This window comes from Triturus cristatus, chromosome 3_2, assembly GCF_964204655.1.
Source record: "Triturus cristatus chromosome 3_2, aTriCri1.1, whole genome shotgun sequence".
NCBI classification, from domain to species: domain Eukaryota; kingdom Metazoa; phylum Chordata; class Amphibia; order Caudata; family Salamandridae; genus Triturus; species Triturus cristatus.
In genome coordinates this window covers 438,228,063-438,246,970 of record NC_140584.1, presented here as the reverse complement: position 1 = coordinate 438,246,970, position 18,908 = coordinate 438,228,063, and the positions used below count along the sequence as shown (strand labels likewise).

The window sequence follows — 18,908 nt, the reverse complement described above, 5'->3', positions numbered from 1 at the left end:
TGTACGAGGGATTCTACTTGCAGGTGAGGCCTCCGTCGAGTAATCCGGAGCCTCTAGTTCTACTGTGAGGAACGCGGACCTATAACCATTGTTAACTCTGTGTGGGCCGCCACAGCTAAGCGAGAGCTGCCGCCGCTGAGAGCCCGTCATAATTTGAACCTTCGGAACCTTCGCTGAATCTGTGTGGGCCACCGCAGTTAAGAGAGAGCTGTAGCTGCTGAGTGGCCGCCAAGGTGCCAGCCTGGTCGAGATCATCCTTTGTCCTGTGGGCTCCCGCAGTTAAGAGAGAGCTGTAGCCGCTGAGTGCCTGCCATTATGCCAGCCTGGTTGAGATCATCCTTTGTCCCGTGGGCCGCCGCAGCTAAGAGAGAGCTGCTGCCGCTGAGAGCCCGCACCTTTGCCAACTTTGCATCATCGTGATTTGTCCTGTGGGCCGCCGCAGCTAAGAGAGAGCTGCTGCCGCTGAGTGCCCGCACCTTTGCCAACTTTGCATCGTTGTGATTTGTCCTGTGGGCTGCCGCAGCTAAGAGGGAGCTGCTGCCGCTGAGAGCCCGCACCTTTGCCAACTTTGCATCATCGTGATTTTTCCTGTGGGCCGCCGCAGAAAAGAGGGAGCTGCTGCTGCTGAGTGCCTGCACCTTTGCCAACTTTGCATCATCGTGATTTGTCCTGTGGGCCGCCGCAGCTAAGAGAGAGCTGCTGCCGCTGAGTGCCCGCAACTTTGCCAACTTTGCATCATCGTGAGTCGTCCTGTGGGCCGCCACAGCTAAGAGAGAGCTGCTGCCGCTGTGACCCCACCACGGAGTTGCACGACGAGAGTCATCGCCACCACAGGCCAGGGCCGCCGCAGCCGCGTGCTGCTGAGAGCCCGCCTGTCCCCGAGTGCTCGAATCATTCTGAGTGCACGTTACCGACCACTGCAGTCAAGAGTTGTGGTCGCTGGGAGTCCGCCTGTCACCGCCTCCGCTTCTTCGAGAAGCTGCGTGCTGTGTCCCCGTCCAACGGCAGGTATCTGGTGCGCAACGGGTCGCGTAGACCCAGGCCTTGAACTCAGTCAGTGCCATGTTCTGGTGAATACGTTATTGCCTTTTTAAGTCCATACTGATTTACATGCATTGTGGCTTGTTAAAACGCTTTGAGAGGCTTGTGTTAAACCTTAAATAAAGATACTATTTTTCTATACCTACTTGAGTTGTGTCCTTTTGTGGTGTCGTTACTGCCTTATTGTGCATGCTCATAAATGCTTCACACACTGCCTCTGAGATAGGCCTAACTGCTTGTGCTACGTTACCACAGGGCTGAGCAGGAGTTATCAAAGGGGGTAGCCCACTTGCCCTGGCTTACAAAGAAGGGTCCCTATTTGGACATTGGCGCCAGCAATTGCCAACTAGAGACCCCCATTTCTAACAAGGGTGGAGACAGATTTCACCGGATGTAGATGGGAAAAAATACTGGACAGGGAGTGCGTGGTGAAATGGATTGCTGAGGGAGGTGTGACAAATTAATGAATGGGGAAGTAGGAGGTTTGGGGGACTGAACAGTAGAGAAAACGGGGCATAGGTCCAGCAGGCAGAACCAAACATAAGCAGGATGATGAGACACATAGAATAGCATGAATGGAAGGACAAGGGTACAGATGGGCAGCTTATAAAAGAACCACAGGGGTGGAGAAAGGAGACCGGACTTGAGAGAAAGAGTGCAGCTTGAGAAGGCAGGTGATGAACTAGACATGGGAGCTATTTAGTGGAGAACAACAAGAAGAGTAGAGATCACAGGCAAGACTAGGGGACCTGTCTCATTCCCTCAAGCAACACCTGCTGGTGATTCAACAAAGATTGTTGCTCTATTGAGGTTTCCTTATTCATTTATTAATGTATTATGTTGTTCTACATTTAGGAACATTTATGTGGTACTGGTTTCATTCTAAATGACCTTATCCAAGATATTGGTCATAGGCTTCCTCAGGCTCCTCACTCTTCATAAAAGTCTCAGGTGTAAGCAAACCTACCCCAAAGCCAGATGCTGCTGAGCTCTTTAGAATATTACTTTTTTCAGCAGCTGGTAAGTACAAAGAAGCAGCGCTCTATCAAAGGAGAGGGCAACCTTGAAAATGCGATGAACTAGAGAATGTGCAAGAGGCTGAACTAGGAAGGTGGAAGAGCGGGACCTTGGGGAACAAGAAAAATGTAATTTTATCGCATTGGCAGAGGATGAACCTGCAAATGACTGAGAAGCAAAACTTGAGAATTTTGGGAGAGGATAGCCTAGGGAATGAGTGAAAGAGTGACCTAAGAAATGTGGCCAAGGTGATTGGAGCAATAAGGGAGAAAGTGGCCTGAGGAGGGTGGGATACCTTAGTATTAAAATAGATAGTGGCCTAGGAAAAGTGAAAGAGGTTCACCTAGGGAATACCTGAAAGAATTCCCTAGTGACTGTAGTTGGGGTTACTTGGGGACTGTGGAGGGTGTTATTGACCAAGACCTACCTGTGTTTGTAAAGGTAAAGCACAAACCCTGCAATGATCAGGGCAATGAAAGGCACAAGGATGGCAGCAGCCACCGAGCTGCTGTTGGATGTGAAGTGATGTCCTATCGAGTCTGTGTCTTTCGCCCGCAGATCTGTAACAAAAATAAAAAGTGAGTACATCTAAGAAAACATTAAATAACAGTAGCTTAACAAAGTGCCCCCTTTAATGATGGCTGGGAATCTGCCTTTTGTACATCGTTATTTGTGTTTTTTCACTTTTTTGATGGACCCTATATTTGTGCTGGCTTTAGAACTCTATACACTTTACCCCTGGTAACCAGAAGTAAACTGCTTGTTTATCCCCTTTAAACATAGTTGGATTGGCATATTCATAGTTGGTATATTTAACTTACGTATAAGCCCCTAGTATATGGTACAAGGTGTACCCAGGTGGACTGTAGCACCTACTGTGCCATCCATTACAGTGGAAGTGAAATCATGGCTTCAGGTGGACTCCGTGTAGACTGGCTGTAGAAATTGAAATTCAGTTTGCCAAAAAAAAAAAACTTTTGATACGTCAAAATCTCCCTTTAAAATTTTAACAAGTCAGTCTGATGCAGGTCTTGTAGTCCACAAGGCAGGGCGCATGGTATTTAAAAGTAGGACATGTATAAATGTATTGTTAACAATGACTGGCATTCAAAAGCTAGTTCTGACTGTGGCAGGCGTAGCTGTCCTTTCTAGAAAAAACAGAGGACAGATTAAAAAACCTAATATGGTATCTTGGAAATGCGACTACCTAGAAAAATAATCGAACAGAGATTTAAAAAAAAAAAATTAAAAATCCAATTCAATAGTGAAGTTGGATTTTCAATAAATATTAAGGAAAAGTAACTTTTAGAAAGTTGTATTTCCTGCCTGCTCCAAACTGGTATTTTAGTATTTGATGTGGGAGGACACTATGAGTAACAAAGTACAGTCCCCCGAACTCCCTCAGTCCTCACAGCCCAGGTTTAGTTTGACCAAAGACTTTGCCATCTTGAAAAAACTCAACTTGGGTAGGGTTGGTCCCAGCAACTTTTATCCCCTTGGTTAGGGTGTGACCAGGAGTCATTTCCATCCGCTAGTTTGTGTCAGGCACAAATGTGCCACCTTGAGGCACCCGCTTCAGAACACTCCAGGACATGAGGAAGATGTGAAAAGGACAGGACCTGCAATCTGTGATTTGAAAGGAGCCCTGGAGAATTGGTCCTTTTCTCCCACGCACACAGGACAAAAAAGTAAACTCCAATGATCATAAGGCTGACCTCCTGTTAAAGCTACAGGGACACACCAATCTACAAGAGGTCTTTTCCTTCAACTACCTAGCTGACCAGTGGGAATACTGGACAGGGACTGCATCCTGTTGTTTGGTCTCTGCCTGACACCGTTTGAGTCTCCGAGGGCCTCCCCTGATGTCCTGGGGGCTTTAGAATTGTACTCTTGAGGTGGATTGGGTCTTAAAGGATTAAAGCCAGAATGATGAACCTGGCTGGTGTATCTGACCCACACTATGTCACGGTCTTAAGTGGCAATTGACTATTTTTGACATTTTATGCCTCTTGGTGCTTTTTCTACTTGAAATTTTAAATGTTCATATGCTCAGTTCTCATTATTGGATTTTTGTTGTTTTAGTTATTTAAATGTGCTCTATTTTACTAATTTAGTTTGAAATTTTAACTGTGTTGCATTTGAACTTTAATACTGTTTTGGTGCTGCATTAATACTTTACACATTATTCTAAGTTATTCCTCTTGGCTCTGTGCAATAGCTACCAAAGGGTTGACCTCGGGTTAATTTAGTAACTTTGAGGGCTCAGCCAGATAGCGAGTGTGGTTGTTTCTTCAGGAAGCTAGTCACCCACCCCAAACAATAACCCATTTGTTTCCAGTGACTCCTCTAATTTATATTCCTAAAGTGGTTACCCTCCATGACATTTAAAACAGATAGTAAAGGCTTTACTGGGTGTGGTCTCATACTTGTGAATTATTTTCTAATCCTACTGGCAAATTCAGGATGATCCACTTTCTCCTGCTGTTCACCACCAGAAGATATGGCATCCATAACAGGTGAATAAGCCTGAAGACCTGTTATTTTCCCCCACAGATGCTTTGCTATCCAACATGGTTTATTGCTCTGTTATCTATCTCCTTCAGGTGATACAGTACCATTGATTGAAAGATGCATTCTTTGAACTTTTCAATTAAAACATGCCTTCTAAAAAACAGTTAAGGTAGCGGTTATATCCTAAATGATGCTATATTCTCTACAGATGAAGAATATATTTTTTCTCCATCTGGCAATATGGTATACTAACCTCTAAATTGGAAGTATATCTACAGGCATGTTTTACAACTTTTCACCATAGGACGTTCATTGTAGCATGTGTCTTGCTGATTAATTATTCAAGCTGAAAGGCCCATACTATTCTCTCTCTGATTCTATTGATCACTGTTTGATCTCTTAACTTCCTGCTGGTCTGCCATGTATGGCAGCTGCATGGGTTTTTTTTTCATGCTTATTATCCCCTCATCAAAAATAGACTGCCTCTCTGACACTTCAAGCACTCGCTGTTGTATTTAAAGCCCCTTGTGGCATTATGAACTAGGCCATCCTACCTTCATCCAGTCTATCCTGGGTATTTTGTATGACCTGGTGTTTATCCTTCTCATTTGACCCAGATCGAAAGCTCTGTGATGTTTCCACTACTGCTTTTCCTCAGCATTCTAGCCTATACAAGACAGGGGGACACACTCAAGCATACCCCCATCATATTGGAGAGTGACTACTGCCTTTTACATGGTTTTGGGGGACTGAAGGTGGAAGAGCCTGTAATTATATTCATGATTGCAGACTCATTAGGTCATCAAAGCTGCTTTACCTTACAAATCATCTGGCCATGTTTAGTCTATTAAGAGGACTGGGGAGTAGAAACATGCTCCTCTTGAAAATCCCTAATTTTAAGACAACCTTAGCCCGGACAGAAATGTAATTTCTGAGGCTGCCATCTCAGCTTGGAATTCCCTGTAATCTCATTTTTAAAAGTCAACCTCACCTACCACTTTGAGGAAGCATCTCAAGCCACATCATTTCTGACAATCCTTAGATTAACTTTTTGTTACTTGAATCATCCTGTCTTAGCTATCAGGAACTCCTTGCACATTGGCGACTGCTCTTGACCATTATTGCTGCCCCCCATTTTTACATTCCCCACATTTTTGTGATACCCCGGCTGGATTGAGAATGTTTTAATGTAAAGTACCCTAATAGCTCATAGTTTAATGCAAAGTGCCCCAATACCTCATGATCTCAGTGTGGTATAAAAACATTTCAAATAAATTATCATTTCTATTGTAGCTGTTCAGTATCCCATGAAGTTCCTCTGGAGAGCATAGTATGGAGATGATAACATTAGTTTCTTGCATATCATATTCTGAAAGATTCTGTATTTAAAAGACTCACAATGGTTGTGACAAATCAGAAAGTAATGTTTCAATCTCAATTAAAGATTTTACGAAAGCTTTAGTTTGTGAAGTTCATAAAAAGTAACTTGAATATACTGTTTTGTTTTTTTAAACTGTAGTAGTGAAGTTGAATTATATGAACAAAATGTTGATCTATAGGAAAAAACAACACTCACCAAGTCTCTGTAGGCCGAACTGTCCAAACCCTTTGCCACGCACAAAGCCTTGGTACACATATGTGCCCATCGATGGCTCAGAGGACACCTACATTTGGAACAGATAAAAGATATAAATAATGTTAGCCGTTTAGTACACTCTGCCAAGATGTCTCGCTTTATTCATAGCTATTGCCCGTTGCACATAGGAAGAGGATGCAGAGATGCTAAACATCGACAGGAAGAGGTTAAGGACTCCCTTTTCAATAGTACAGATTCCACCTTGTGGATAGAGGTGAAGTGAGTAAACTAGCACAGTAGGTGGGTATGCGCACTGGCACTGGGGGTAGTAAGAGCTAGGAAGTCTTTAACTAAAGGTCAACAAATCTGAATATTAATGAGGGTGTGGTGGTAAAGTCAACAAAAACATCGGCTGCAAGAATCTGTGTCTTCCCCCGTAGTCAAGTGTTGAAATCCTGGTAGAATCACTTAGCCTTTCACCCTCTTAAGGTAGATACATTTGTACGAATGAGTTGGGTAACAATAAACGCCAATTATTCAGCCCATGTATAAATATGCACTTTAAAATGTATATGTTATGTTTTTAAATTATTTCGGAAAGGAGTCAAAGTCAAGAGACAGAGAAATGGGAATAATCATACTGGTGTCTGAGATCAACCTGGTGAAAAGATGGTAACGCCACAATATCTTAATGTTCCAAAGCAGTGGGGAACAAAGAGAATGCTATTGGTCCTTCGGTCATAAATGGTGTGAGGGACAAAGGTAATGCTATTGATGTCTTATAAACCATGTGGGGATAAAGCCGATGAGGTTGAGGACCAATATTATTCAAAAGGCAGTGTATTGCACTGCAGAGTCTGAGGCAGGGTGAATATGGAAGTACAAAAGGTGACTGCACTGGCATGTAAGCCAATGGTGGTGTGGGAAATTAAGGGGTGATGCTGAATTCCAATGTAGCGTTGATCTGGTAAGTTAAGGAAAGCAAAGTAGTTGTTTTAATAGGGTAAGGGATGTGGGGGAAGAATTCACACCTATATGCATATCATCTAGTTTTGAAAGACCTATGTATATTTACAGACTCCTGAGATGAAAGTAGCATATAGCCCAAAATGGAGGCACTGAACTCTTCATGACAATCCTCTTGTGGGGTAAAATCCATGTTTACATTTCTTGCCATTTGGCAGCTGTTTACTCATCAATGAGGAGTGTGCTGGTATTTGCTGCCAGTGAATCTCTAAACCAACACCCCAAATTCCCAGCAGAGAGACTAACACCTCAAGAGTATCAACGCTCCCTTTGCTCCATTACAGATGACCCTCTACAGAGTCAATGTGAGACACGCTGGAGAGTCGGTGAAAAAGCAGTTTAACGCTGCATGTTCATGCTGCATCGGATATCGTCTGGGTTGTAGGACCTTGAGCCCCATTGAGACTCGAAATCGCATGCCAGTTAAGAGTGCTGAACTCAGGGCTAAAGAACAACATTTGGCTACTTGTGGACAGCTGTTCTAATCACCCAGCACCTATTAGAAGCTAGCAAAGCACCTGCCTCAGACGGAGCAAGCCTGGGATTTCTATTCTTGCATATTCACACATGACCTGGATGTATATTATGATTAAGACCATGCTGATCAAATGAAAATATTTGTGATTAGCGGTGCGCTTGAGGGAATGGAGTCCATCTGAAATGCACATATTCCTTTGCCAACAGTAATTCTGCTGTAAATGACTGAGAAAATTACTGGCAGAACATGACAGGTCTGTCTCCGGAATGGTCCTGCAGGCACTAAGAGGGCAGCAGTTCGAAGAACGAGCAGATGGTGCCTGCACTGGTGTGTAATATCTACAAAGATGGGAAGAGAATAGTTTTCAACTCCAACAAATGATTCTTTAGCACTAAACTTCTATTAATTTGTAAAGCCAAATAGGCTTTTATTCATGCACAAAAAATGTGAAGTGAGCAATATTTGGCAGGGGAGCAGTAGAGCTAAGAAGAGCCTCTGCTTTGTTCCCACAACTGACTACTTTTATTAGGACATCTTTTTCTCCTCCCTCTTATTTCCACCTTCTTTGAGGACAAGTTTTACCGAGGACTAAGAATCATGAACAAAGTCAAGCATTACTTTGCTTTCCAAAACCTACAAATTGGAGAGCATCTTGTTTTTTTCAGAGTACTGAGGATGTATAACATACATATATAAAATGTTTTAATGGAGTACTAATATATACTAATAATACGTGGAATTCTGTAATCCTTGTATAAAAGTCAACCTCTAATTTTTGTATAATACATGGGATTTGGCAACCCCTATATAAATGCACATCTCTCATTTCTTCATAATCAGCGACTAGTGACACACTCACTCACCAATTATAAAGAAAAGACATCAGAACTCTAAGTTATTACAGTCAAGTTCTGACGTCACAATGCTTGCTGTCAGAGGTAGTAGCCGAAGTAAAAGGCAGGTCAGGTAATGGAGCATAACTGAAGCAGCCGTTTAAAACAGCAAAAATTGAACATTCCTTTCTTCTGCTCTATTTTAATAGCTCACAATAAAAAGTGAGAGAATATGTTTATTTTGTGCACTCTTAGAGAAAAGCTAGAATCTTTCTGCATTTTTCATCACATTTCAAGCTACTGCAGCCTTTTTTTTTTTTTAAAGAAACTGACTTCTATTGAGCTGTTTCTAATATCTCTTTGCAACAAATAGCCAACAGGTTTTTGATGTGTTTAATTTTGCACTAGAGGTTTTCTTTTTCATGTTTACAAACATGCTCACTATTGCATATGAAAGAGCAACACAGCAAGGTTTTAAGTGGTTTGTTGGAAAGTTGATGTTGTGACCATGTGTTATATGGAATAAAGTACCCCCTGATGTACATGATAAGGATATTGCAAGCCACCTCGGAGTTCCATAACCTTATACAGGAACTCGGCCTTCAGTCTCATTCCTCTATATGGTTATGTAACTCCTTGGTGACTAGTAATATCCCTATAATGTACAGCAGGACATTCTATATCCCTTATATAGTCGGCTACGATTGACACACCCAGTTGCAGAACTCGTCTATCATAAGTCATTACAGTCAAGCTCTGATGTCACAATGCCTGATGCCAGAGCCAGCAGTTTAGGTGAAAGGCAGGTCAGGTCATGGAGAATAACTGAAGTTGCTGTTTAAAGCAACAAAAAAACGACACGTTGCTTTTCTTTCTTATGCTCTATTTTTCTAGCTTACAAAGACAAAATGTATATTTTTCCACTCCATAAATATAGAAAAGATAGAATCTGTCTGCATGTTTCTACACATTCCGAACTAGTGCAGCCTTCTTTTAAAAAAAGCAGCCGGACTTGTATTGAACTGTTTCTAATATCTGCTTGCAACAAATATCTAACACATTTTTGATATGTTTAGTTTTGCACTAGAGGTTTTAATTTCATTGTTTGTGTTTGCAAACATGCTTGCTCTTTCATATGAAAGATCCACGCATCAAGGTTTCAAGTGGTTTGTGGGAAAGGTGATGGTGTGACCAGGTATTTCATGGGATAAACTTCCCCCTGTGGTACGTGATAAGGATGTTGCAAGTCACCTCGGAGTTCCATAACCTTATAAAGGCACTTAGGCTTCAGCCCTGTTTCTCTATATGGTTATAGAATGCCTACGTAACTTGCAAGATCCTTATAATGTACAGAAGAGGGTAGATTATCCCTTATATTATCACATGGCCATGATACCATATAAAGTTACTTGTAACACAAAAAACACCCAGAGATAACATACTACAGGCCAAAGCTGATGTTAGAAGACATAAGACTATGACAGCTCAGTTCTGACATTGTAATGTTTTTAAAAATAGTCAGCACAGAGCATTGAAAACATTTTTGGGAGAATAAAATGAATTTCCAGTTAAACACTAATAGAATGAAGGGCTCTTTTCAGATGTATTTCAGATTTATTGTATGTCAGTTATTTCTCATAAATTAAAGTTATTCACGGAGAAATAAACATTTACTGATCTCTCCTCCCTTCTTCTAATGCCATGATTGAGTCTAAAAATCTAAAAGGGGAGTTTGGTCCAGGAAACCGTAGCCAGGTAGGGCTGAAATAAGAAGTGCACAACAGTTTACCTGGCTACTCCTCGATTTAACTGCTTCCCAGTTGAAGTAAAAGATCACTGGAATCAATCCAACTAGATCTGGTTATTTATTTATTTAACCTTTTAACATCTCATTTTATAAATCTTTTTCTTTTTTTCAGATAGTCTGGTATGAGACATACTCTTGTTCATTCAAAAAAGTGAATATACAATACAAATACAAACAACAACATGTATATACATTTAACATTCCTACATGTGAAACAAAACAGTTTTCTATATACCACTCTAAATTCCCGAAGATGGCAAACCCTTCAAATCACATTCCTTTCATCGTAGAAGGAGGATGTCCGAAATTGGGAACATTAATGATAACAGCCGGGAATAAAATGACTTTTTGGATCCCCCCTGACTGTGAATAGCCACCATGTGGCTCTTCCTCAATGTGATTCCAAAGTGCCGACGCGTTTCGAGACCTTTGTCAACTCCAGGGGCTCTCATCAGGGCTTCCTATTTGAATGGGATGGTGTAATCTGATGAATGTCGCTTTTTACCATTAGTGAAGTCCCTTATCAACCATGTGGGGAGTGTTTGATTCAAAAGCTTTTTGGGGTGCAGGAGCTGTGTAGCAATGGTTTATAAAGCTGATGCTTGACTCCTCTCCTTTTTATCCATGGAATCCTTAAAACAATATTTTACTCAGGGAATTAATCACGTCTTCAAGAATGCTGGCCTGTCAAATGTTCGGTTTTTCGTTATCTTTATTTCCAATATTTAGCTTTGGGGCTGCACGAGAGAATGCTGCTAATCGTGTCTCTTCAATATTCTAATGTATGGCTTGTCATGACCATCTTCATTTCTCTGTTGCAACTGCTGGATGAGATAATATTTTCTCCTGTCCTCTGGTGACCCGGTAGACTCAAGGTTTACTAAGGGATTTGGGTATGGCACGACATCTCCGCGTGACTGTTCACAAGCTGAAGAGAGGTAGCTCAATCTTTTGCTTCAACTGGGAAGCAGTTAAATCAAGTAGCCAGGTATAGCCAGGTATACTGTTGTGCACTCCTTGATGGAGTGTAAGACATGTGAGAAGCAATTTGCTTCTTCCCACGTTTTAAAGAGTTAGCTACCTGTATGTAGGCCTGGGCTGACCCCGTTGAGTTTCACTCCACGAAGTTCTGTGGAGTTGACAAAAAACTCCTCCAAATTCTGCAGAGTTCCACGAGCGGGTGGAGTAGGACAGTCACCACCACAGAGTGTTTCAATAATGACATAATAATCCAGAGTGCAGTGCAACTGACAGGAAGAGGAGAAAACGTCTTAAAAATGTGGTGCTTCATCAACATCTTGCTCTTTCAGAAACTTGGTGTTCAGCAACCGCACATCCAGAAACAGATGAGTAGTGCACTTCAAACCCCTTGCTCCAACACACAGTTGTGCCCTGCAACTGCAAGAAAATGTTTAAAGATCCACACGGGAACCCTACTGAGAGTGCCAAACAATACACGCTTGAGGCTCCAGACAGGGAGAAGAAGCTGGACCCTAATGATAACTACAGCAGTCAGACAACCGTACAAGTAAACAAATGCAGTGCTCGAGTATCACGATAGTTAACAAACATGCAGTACCCCAGCAGCCACCACAAAAAATTATTAAGTATATATGGCTATAGTCCATAAAATCTAAGCAGAAGTGGAGTTGCCACCACCAAACTGCAACAGTCCCGAGAAGCAACAGGGCATCACGAGTCACGATAGCCAATTTAGATTGCGAGCCAGAGCCGCGTAGCAGATATACTGGAAAGGTAGCCGCATCACTGAGCCGTGACACACAACTTGACACACGCAGCGTCCTTTTTGGGGTGGGAACACACTCCTTAGTATGAACAGTAAAATTACCGTATTGAATTGATGACATGAAGAACCTTACCTAACTACTCCATCTTTGAATGCATACCATGGCTTCAAGTGATACGTCGAGGTGTTAAAGCGCACTCAGAAGACCTACTTGGAGAACAGTTAATGCTCCAATATTAATTACTTAATATAACTACAACTTAAGAAAACCAAGTAAAAATAATTATATGTGACTGCATTTTTAATTCGCACATCCTGCCCATGGCTACGAAATTAACTCTGATACACTGAAGTAGAAAAATTAGTTCAGAAATATCAAAGCAGTTAAAAAACTAAGACGGTTACGGCATAACTCCTAGAGGAATTGAGCATCTGAGTGCCGCCATCGTGTCTCCTGCAGTGTACATGCATGTGGAGGACAGCAGTAAACTGTGGAATTCTAAGTGTACCAAGCCTAATCTTCACGCAAGGCACCTGTGCCAGATCGTCATCATCTTGCTGCATTCAATGCTTGCTCGCTGAATCTACTGGCGGCAACCCTAGACTGTGGATCTTCAGAGAGCCAGTGCCGGCGACCACCTCAATCATTCAAAACAACACATTTCTCAGTGCTCAGCTTAGTGCTGAGTGCACCGGTAAACTGAACTCCACTCCACCAGCGGTTGACAGAGTTTTTCTGTCGAACTGTTCCAAAACGAAACGAACTCCACTGGCGGAGCAGAGTTTACTGTACACCCCTACTTGTATGAGCTACCCATATTAAACTCCTTCAAGCTTTTGTCTGTCATAGGTTGTATATTGATTTTTTTTGTGTAGTTTCCAGTATTCTATCATACCTTCATTGTTACAATTTTATTTATTTGAAAAGTTTTATAAAGCGCGAACATGACCCTTGCGGGTATCAGAGCGCTGTACACAGAGGCAGAAGCATGCATGAACTCAGAACAGTTGAGGTCAACACTGTAAAACAACATGGAGAAAACAATCAAAGTCAGATACTGGGTAGAAGGCCCTGCTAGTTCAGTTTCTCATATTGTGCAAAATATTTCCCGAATCATATAGTGATATATATAGATATAATCATACAATGATCTAATACAACTTGGGTCACAGCTCTTTAGTTCTGAATTCATTTTGCTATTTTCCCTTGTTTGACCTGACATCCTTGGTGTGGTAGTCATCTATTTTTCCTTCACTGCCTTACTTTGCTGAAGTTGTTTTTGCTGGCATTAGGACTCTGTACACTCTATCCCTTCTAATCAGTGCTAAAGTGCTTGTGCTCTCTCCTTAAAACATGGTACAATTGGACTATCCCTAGCTGGCATATTTAATTTAATTGGAAGGCCCTAATAAATAGGATTACGTGTTTCCCGGGCCTGTAAATTAAATGTTATTAGTGGACTGTAGCACTAATTGTGCCACCCACTAAAGTAACCGTTTAAAACATGTCACTGCAGTCTGTAGTGCAATTTTAAAATGCATTTCAACCTGGAAGAAGAAACCTTTTGGCAGGCCTAAATCTTCCTTTTAAATGCTTAAAGTCGCCATATGGTAGGCCCAAAAGACTTATAGGACAGGGTGCATTGTATTTAAGTAGGACATGTGTGTTTACATTTTACAAGCCCTTGGCAGTGAAACCTCCTAAAGTTGTTTTTCACTACTGTAAGGCCTATCATATCCTACAGACTAACACTAGGTTGCCCTGCTACATTAAATACGTGCTAGCTTCAGATTGGGAGCAGATAGAGATATGCTGTTTACACTCAAATTAATTGTAATTTTAAAATCTCTTTAATGGTGAAGTTGGATATTAAGTTCCAATTTTGTAAATGTCACTTTTAGAAAGCTGGCATTTGCTTGCCCAACCCAACAGTGTATGTCTGCCAGTCTCTTGTGTCAAATAACTGTGAATGGCTCTGCTATTGGGGTTTGTGTACTGGTCCTAGACCGTGATACAAAGTGAGCCTAAGTGTGAAGGGAGAGGGTCTTCCTAACAGGATGCCTGGGGAGGAGCTGCCCCCTGTCCTGATTACATTTCAAAGGGCCCTGCCTGCAACACACATAAAGGAACCTGACATCAGGCCTGCCCTTGCCTTTGTAACCCTAGACAGTAAGAAGCTAGGACCAGGAGAAAAGGATGAACTGACCACAACCAGTGTTGGGGGCAGGTCAGGAAATTCCTCCAAACAAAGTCTGGCACGAGGTATAAAAGTGAAGACCACTCCTGGACCTTGGGAAGTTACTGAAGAAGGACAACTCTTCTGCCAGAACGTCTGCCCTGCTTCTGGAAGGACTTCCTTGCAGTCTGATGAAGGAAAATTGGAACTGCTTGCCTTGATCCCAGGCTACCCACAGTGACTCCAAGTGTCAGTTGACTGACAGCCTCTGTGAGCTACAGGGACACAACAAGCCTCAAGAGGCATCCCTGCAACTGCCCAGTTGACTAGCACCAACTGGAAAAGCCTGTGCCATGCTGCTGGCCTCTGCCGGAGTAAGTCCTGATCTCAAAGAGATTCCCCATCAGGTTCTTGACCCTTGGCTGCCATCAGTAAAAGTCTTCCTCAAGAAAAGGGAACAATCTTGACGTTTGGGCTCCTCGCAACCGTTAAGTGGCCTCTTCACACCGAGAACCAAGTGCCAGTGATGACAGCCAATGTGAACTACTCTTCATGCCGCCTGCGATTGCCCACAATGGCTGGCAACACGAGACCTGCATTTCGGGCCATTAGCAACTGTCTGCGATGGTCAAACAGCTCAAAGCTTTCGTAAAGACAGGCTCTTCACTGTACAGCAGCCATCATCCATTACGCTTGGCCTGCTCCTTTAGCCTCTTCCTCAGGGCCCCCTACAATGTGAACAGAAATCTTCCTGCCAGACTTGAGAAGGTAACTATTCTGCAGGACTAACATGGTCCCTGTATCCAGCTCACACTCCATTACGGTCGGCCTGAAATTGTGACTTTCCCCCAGTCTAGCATGACTATATAACCATGAATGGCGCTTTGTGTTTCTTGGTGCTATTTTTATAAAAAACTTTATAAATTGTTATCTTCAGTTCTACTGCATGGATTCTCTTCCTTTTGGTGTCATTTTATTTATTAAAATGTACTCCAGTTTTCTAAACTGGTTTAGGGGTGTTGCGTTTTCAATTTATTACTATTTGTGTGCTGTCTAAATATTTTATACGTTGCCTAAAAGTAAAGCCTGACTTCTTTGTGCCAAGCTACCAGAAGGATACATGCAGTTAATTGCACCAACTTTTTTGGTTCACCCTGACAAGGATTGTGGTTGTTGCTTGGGTGGGGTTCCATCCCTATAAACAAATAACCACATTTCTTACCTCCCTCCATCTCCAAACAATAGCTAAAACAATACTTTTTTGGGTGACTTGAATCAGTGGGTTCATATACTAGAATCAAACCCAGCCATGGACTTTACTGCAAATATGCATTCCTTAAGTTTCACTTATGCAGTACTTAACACAACCCATACAAATAGTAACACATTAAACTTAGAAGACGGTTCCTCTGCACCTAGAATGATTGAAGCGCAGAACTTTGAGGAGAAATGGGAAGCTGGTGTGCAGAGATCTAGCCAATTGTCAGTATTTCGACTAGGGGAATTCAGTCAAAGAGACACAAGTTCAAACAGTTCAATTATGTCTGAGAATCACAGAAAACACATAGAAGGACTGGAGAATGTGGAGGACCGGCTTGTGTTTGCTGGCTCATATAAAGGCACTGAGGGTCAAGGACAGGTGGTTCCGAGTCAGGGCCGGTAGAGGTACCTTCTGGTTCCTATAAAAGGCTAGGAGTCATCAAGATGGCACTTGGCAACTTTCCATTTGTTGCATGGCTCCCATTCTTTCTCAGTTCATTAGTGCATTATGTACCTCATATGTGTTGCCTTATTTCTTCCCCGATTTGTGTATCCTGTTTCTTTGTTGCTTTACTGACCTTCCTCAGCTTGGGTCCTCTCTACAAGAACATTAGACTTATTGGTTCCATCTCTACAGCTGCCTATTGACAAACTGTCTTCCGAGAGTTTCTTGGCCTTAGGATGTTAATAAGTATCTTTGAAGGCTTGTTATCTCCATCTCCAGCATTTCGTTAAGTAAGGAGAAGGCATCCAGCGGTAAATAATCCGCAATATTTGAGAAAACAATCAGGACTTGAAGTAGGCTCGTCAATTGCCATACATCGGGATTAGTCCGGGATAGGGCCTCCGCGTCTAAACGAGTAAGACGCGGAGGCCCTATCCCGGACTAATCCCGATGTATGGCAATTGACGAGCCTGCCTTCTCCTTACTTAACGAAATGCTTCTATTGATGGCTGCTTTTTTAAACATAACCAGGATACCTTTAATCATTCCTGTTGGCCTTCTTTTCTTTGGTGTCACTCACAGACACTTGATGATCCCCCTCTAAATGTGACGGACCATAATTAATTGTTCCACATTTTCCTGCATTTAACATTGAAGTGGTTTTTGACCACGGACACAGGTATTTAGAATATTGCAATAACCATAGTCCTGATGATGACCTCAACGTAAGGAGGTTGAAACGTCGTCGACCAGACAGCATTACTTACGGCTAACTACAGGGTCCTGTGAGACCTTCATGATTATATGTAAATTATCCATTGTATATAACTCTCCTTGACCTTTAATTTATTTAAATCATTTCGCCGTACCTTGTTGTCACTTCCACACTTTTGTCACTGCGCCGTTCACTTTTTCACTTCCTTGTCAGTGCACATGTGTTAGTTATGGTTATTTTGAATTGTACATACCATTTGTGTATCTAATTATTAAATCTGTTCCTTTTCTATCCTTGGATCTCTCTATTTTTTTCCCTTCCTTTGATTGAATTATGTATTGATTGGTCCTCTTATTCATTTTCCCTGTTGAGACATTGTTTTTTGCTACTACATATACCCGGTCTCAGCTGGGCTAACGGGCTTGCTCCTGTTTTTCTTGTATAATATTCTAACTTAGTAAAGCAGCAGAAAAAAGGGAAATGCTTTTCCACACTTGCCACACATATTACGCCAAAACACCAATTAGCCCATGAGCCAACAAATGAGGAACAATGATAATGGCAAATAAAAAAAATGCATGCACACGCCTGGCTTCAACGCAATTAGTCTACAACCAGGTGACTGACCACACATTCAGCCTCAAAAACAAAATTCCCAAAATATCCAGGTCGAGGCGAAGGAGAGTGAGCCATAGGGCACGAGTCAGATAAAGGTGGGCATATCTACTTCTAAGAGTCAGCGGTTGCACCACACACCTTTGACCATAAATACCCTCATCTTGTGTTGTTCCTACATCCTACCATGAACTGCGCCTCCGACCTGGAAGAGTAAACACTCACACTACACAGCCCACAGTGCCCCAGCCTCCGCAGGACCGTCCAGGCAATTCTACATGGAGTTTTTGCTTCTGTTCTACATGGCTCCTTATGACTGTTTTGTAGGCATTGAAGCTTGAAGATGTGTTGTTTTGGAAGGTCAAAATATAAAGCATTTCGCAAGTCAAGATGGGTCAAAACACAGGCCAGACCGCTTGTCAGTTCTTATTGGGGGTTAATCGAAAAGATCTTTTTCAGCATTTTCAGTTGGCAGAAACCCATCAGCCAGACTTAGTAAACTGTTCACAGAGTCTTACCCGGCCCTTTGGAACATGGCACCATCATGTCCCTGCTAAAATATCATCCTCTGACCATAAAGTCCCAGCCAACTTCTGACCAATCTCTACTCTGTCCAAACCAGCAAGATAATCAAAAGGTAGGTTACAAGAAAACAATAAAGTCAACCTCTTCCTTCACCACCACCAATCTATATATGGCCAGAAATGGTACTGAAAATGCTCAAGCTGACACTCTAGAAAAGCCATTGTTTTAATTGGCCAAAATCAAGAACACATCTCTGATAATTCTTGGCTTTTCAGTAATCTACAACACTGTGAAACAAAACATACTGCTGAGCATCTCAATGAAAAGATGTCAGCCAATTGATCTGTTTTCGTCCTATCCAGTCAACTAGTTAAAATTGGGTGAATGGAAGCCTCATCTCAGAGAGTGCCTTGTGAGTGCTAAAGGGTAAGCGTCCATTAATTTGTATGCTTTAACATCTACACATGCCCACTAGCACAGCTACAGGAGCAGCACCAGGTAAATCCCCAAATACAAGCTGACAATCATCAAATCAATTTTCACCTTGACAAAATAGGTTGGCAAAACAGCCAACCTCTCAATCTCCCTTGACTATGTAGATTTATTTAGCTGAAAGAGCATTTCCTTTCCTAGATCAGAGTTAAGACAGAAATTTGATTAAGAGGGGGACAAAAACCTACTTCATTGTTGATTGGATGACTCATAAATCTAAGAGTACCCCCTCCACTGCATGCACTGAAAGTTAGGAACCTGGGAGTTACATTTGATCTTAAACGCTACTTCATTTTCCAGGTCATCATGGTGGATAAGGGCATCAATTTTCTACTCTCTCGTCTAAGGTGGGACCTCACCCTCCTCCAAGCTGTCCAATGAGTAAACCATAGTCCTTGTGATGACCCTGCAGTAATACTGTTTGCATCCAAAGATGCTCATTAATAGATTTCAGAGGCCCGGGCACCAAGCAGCAAGTATGTGGCTTAATCTGCCACAGCACACCCACAAAAAGCCAGAATTGCAACCACTCAACCGGCTCCCAGAAGAATCACGAATAAAACTCAAAAGTATTTGTACCATGCACAAGACATACTGGTGCCTTAAGATACCTGCTGGTGCTGCATGCCCTCTACGAGCCCAA

At 42.2% G+C, this 18,908-nt stretch overlaps 1 protein-coding gene across 1 annotated transcript in view; it reads right to left on the bottom strand.

The window, feature by feature from the left end:
• Positions 1-18,908, bottom strand: part of CSMD2 (CUB and Sushi multiple domains 2) — a 1,634,099-nt gene that overhangs the window by 22,735 nt on the left and 1,592,456 nt on the right. The window contains exons 68-69 of the mRNA XM_085648024.1: positions 6,146-6,233; positions 2,486-2,618 (exon numbers count right to left, since the gene is read on the bottom strand). Of these exons, the coding sequence (XP_085504150.1) occupies positions 2,486-2,618; positions 6,146-6,233 (221 nt within the window). The remainder of the gene's footprint in view (positions 1-2,485; positions 2,619-6,145; positions 6,234-18,908) is intronic.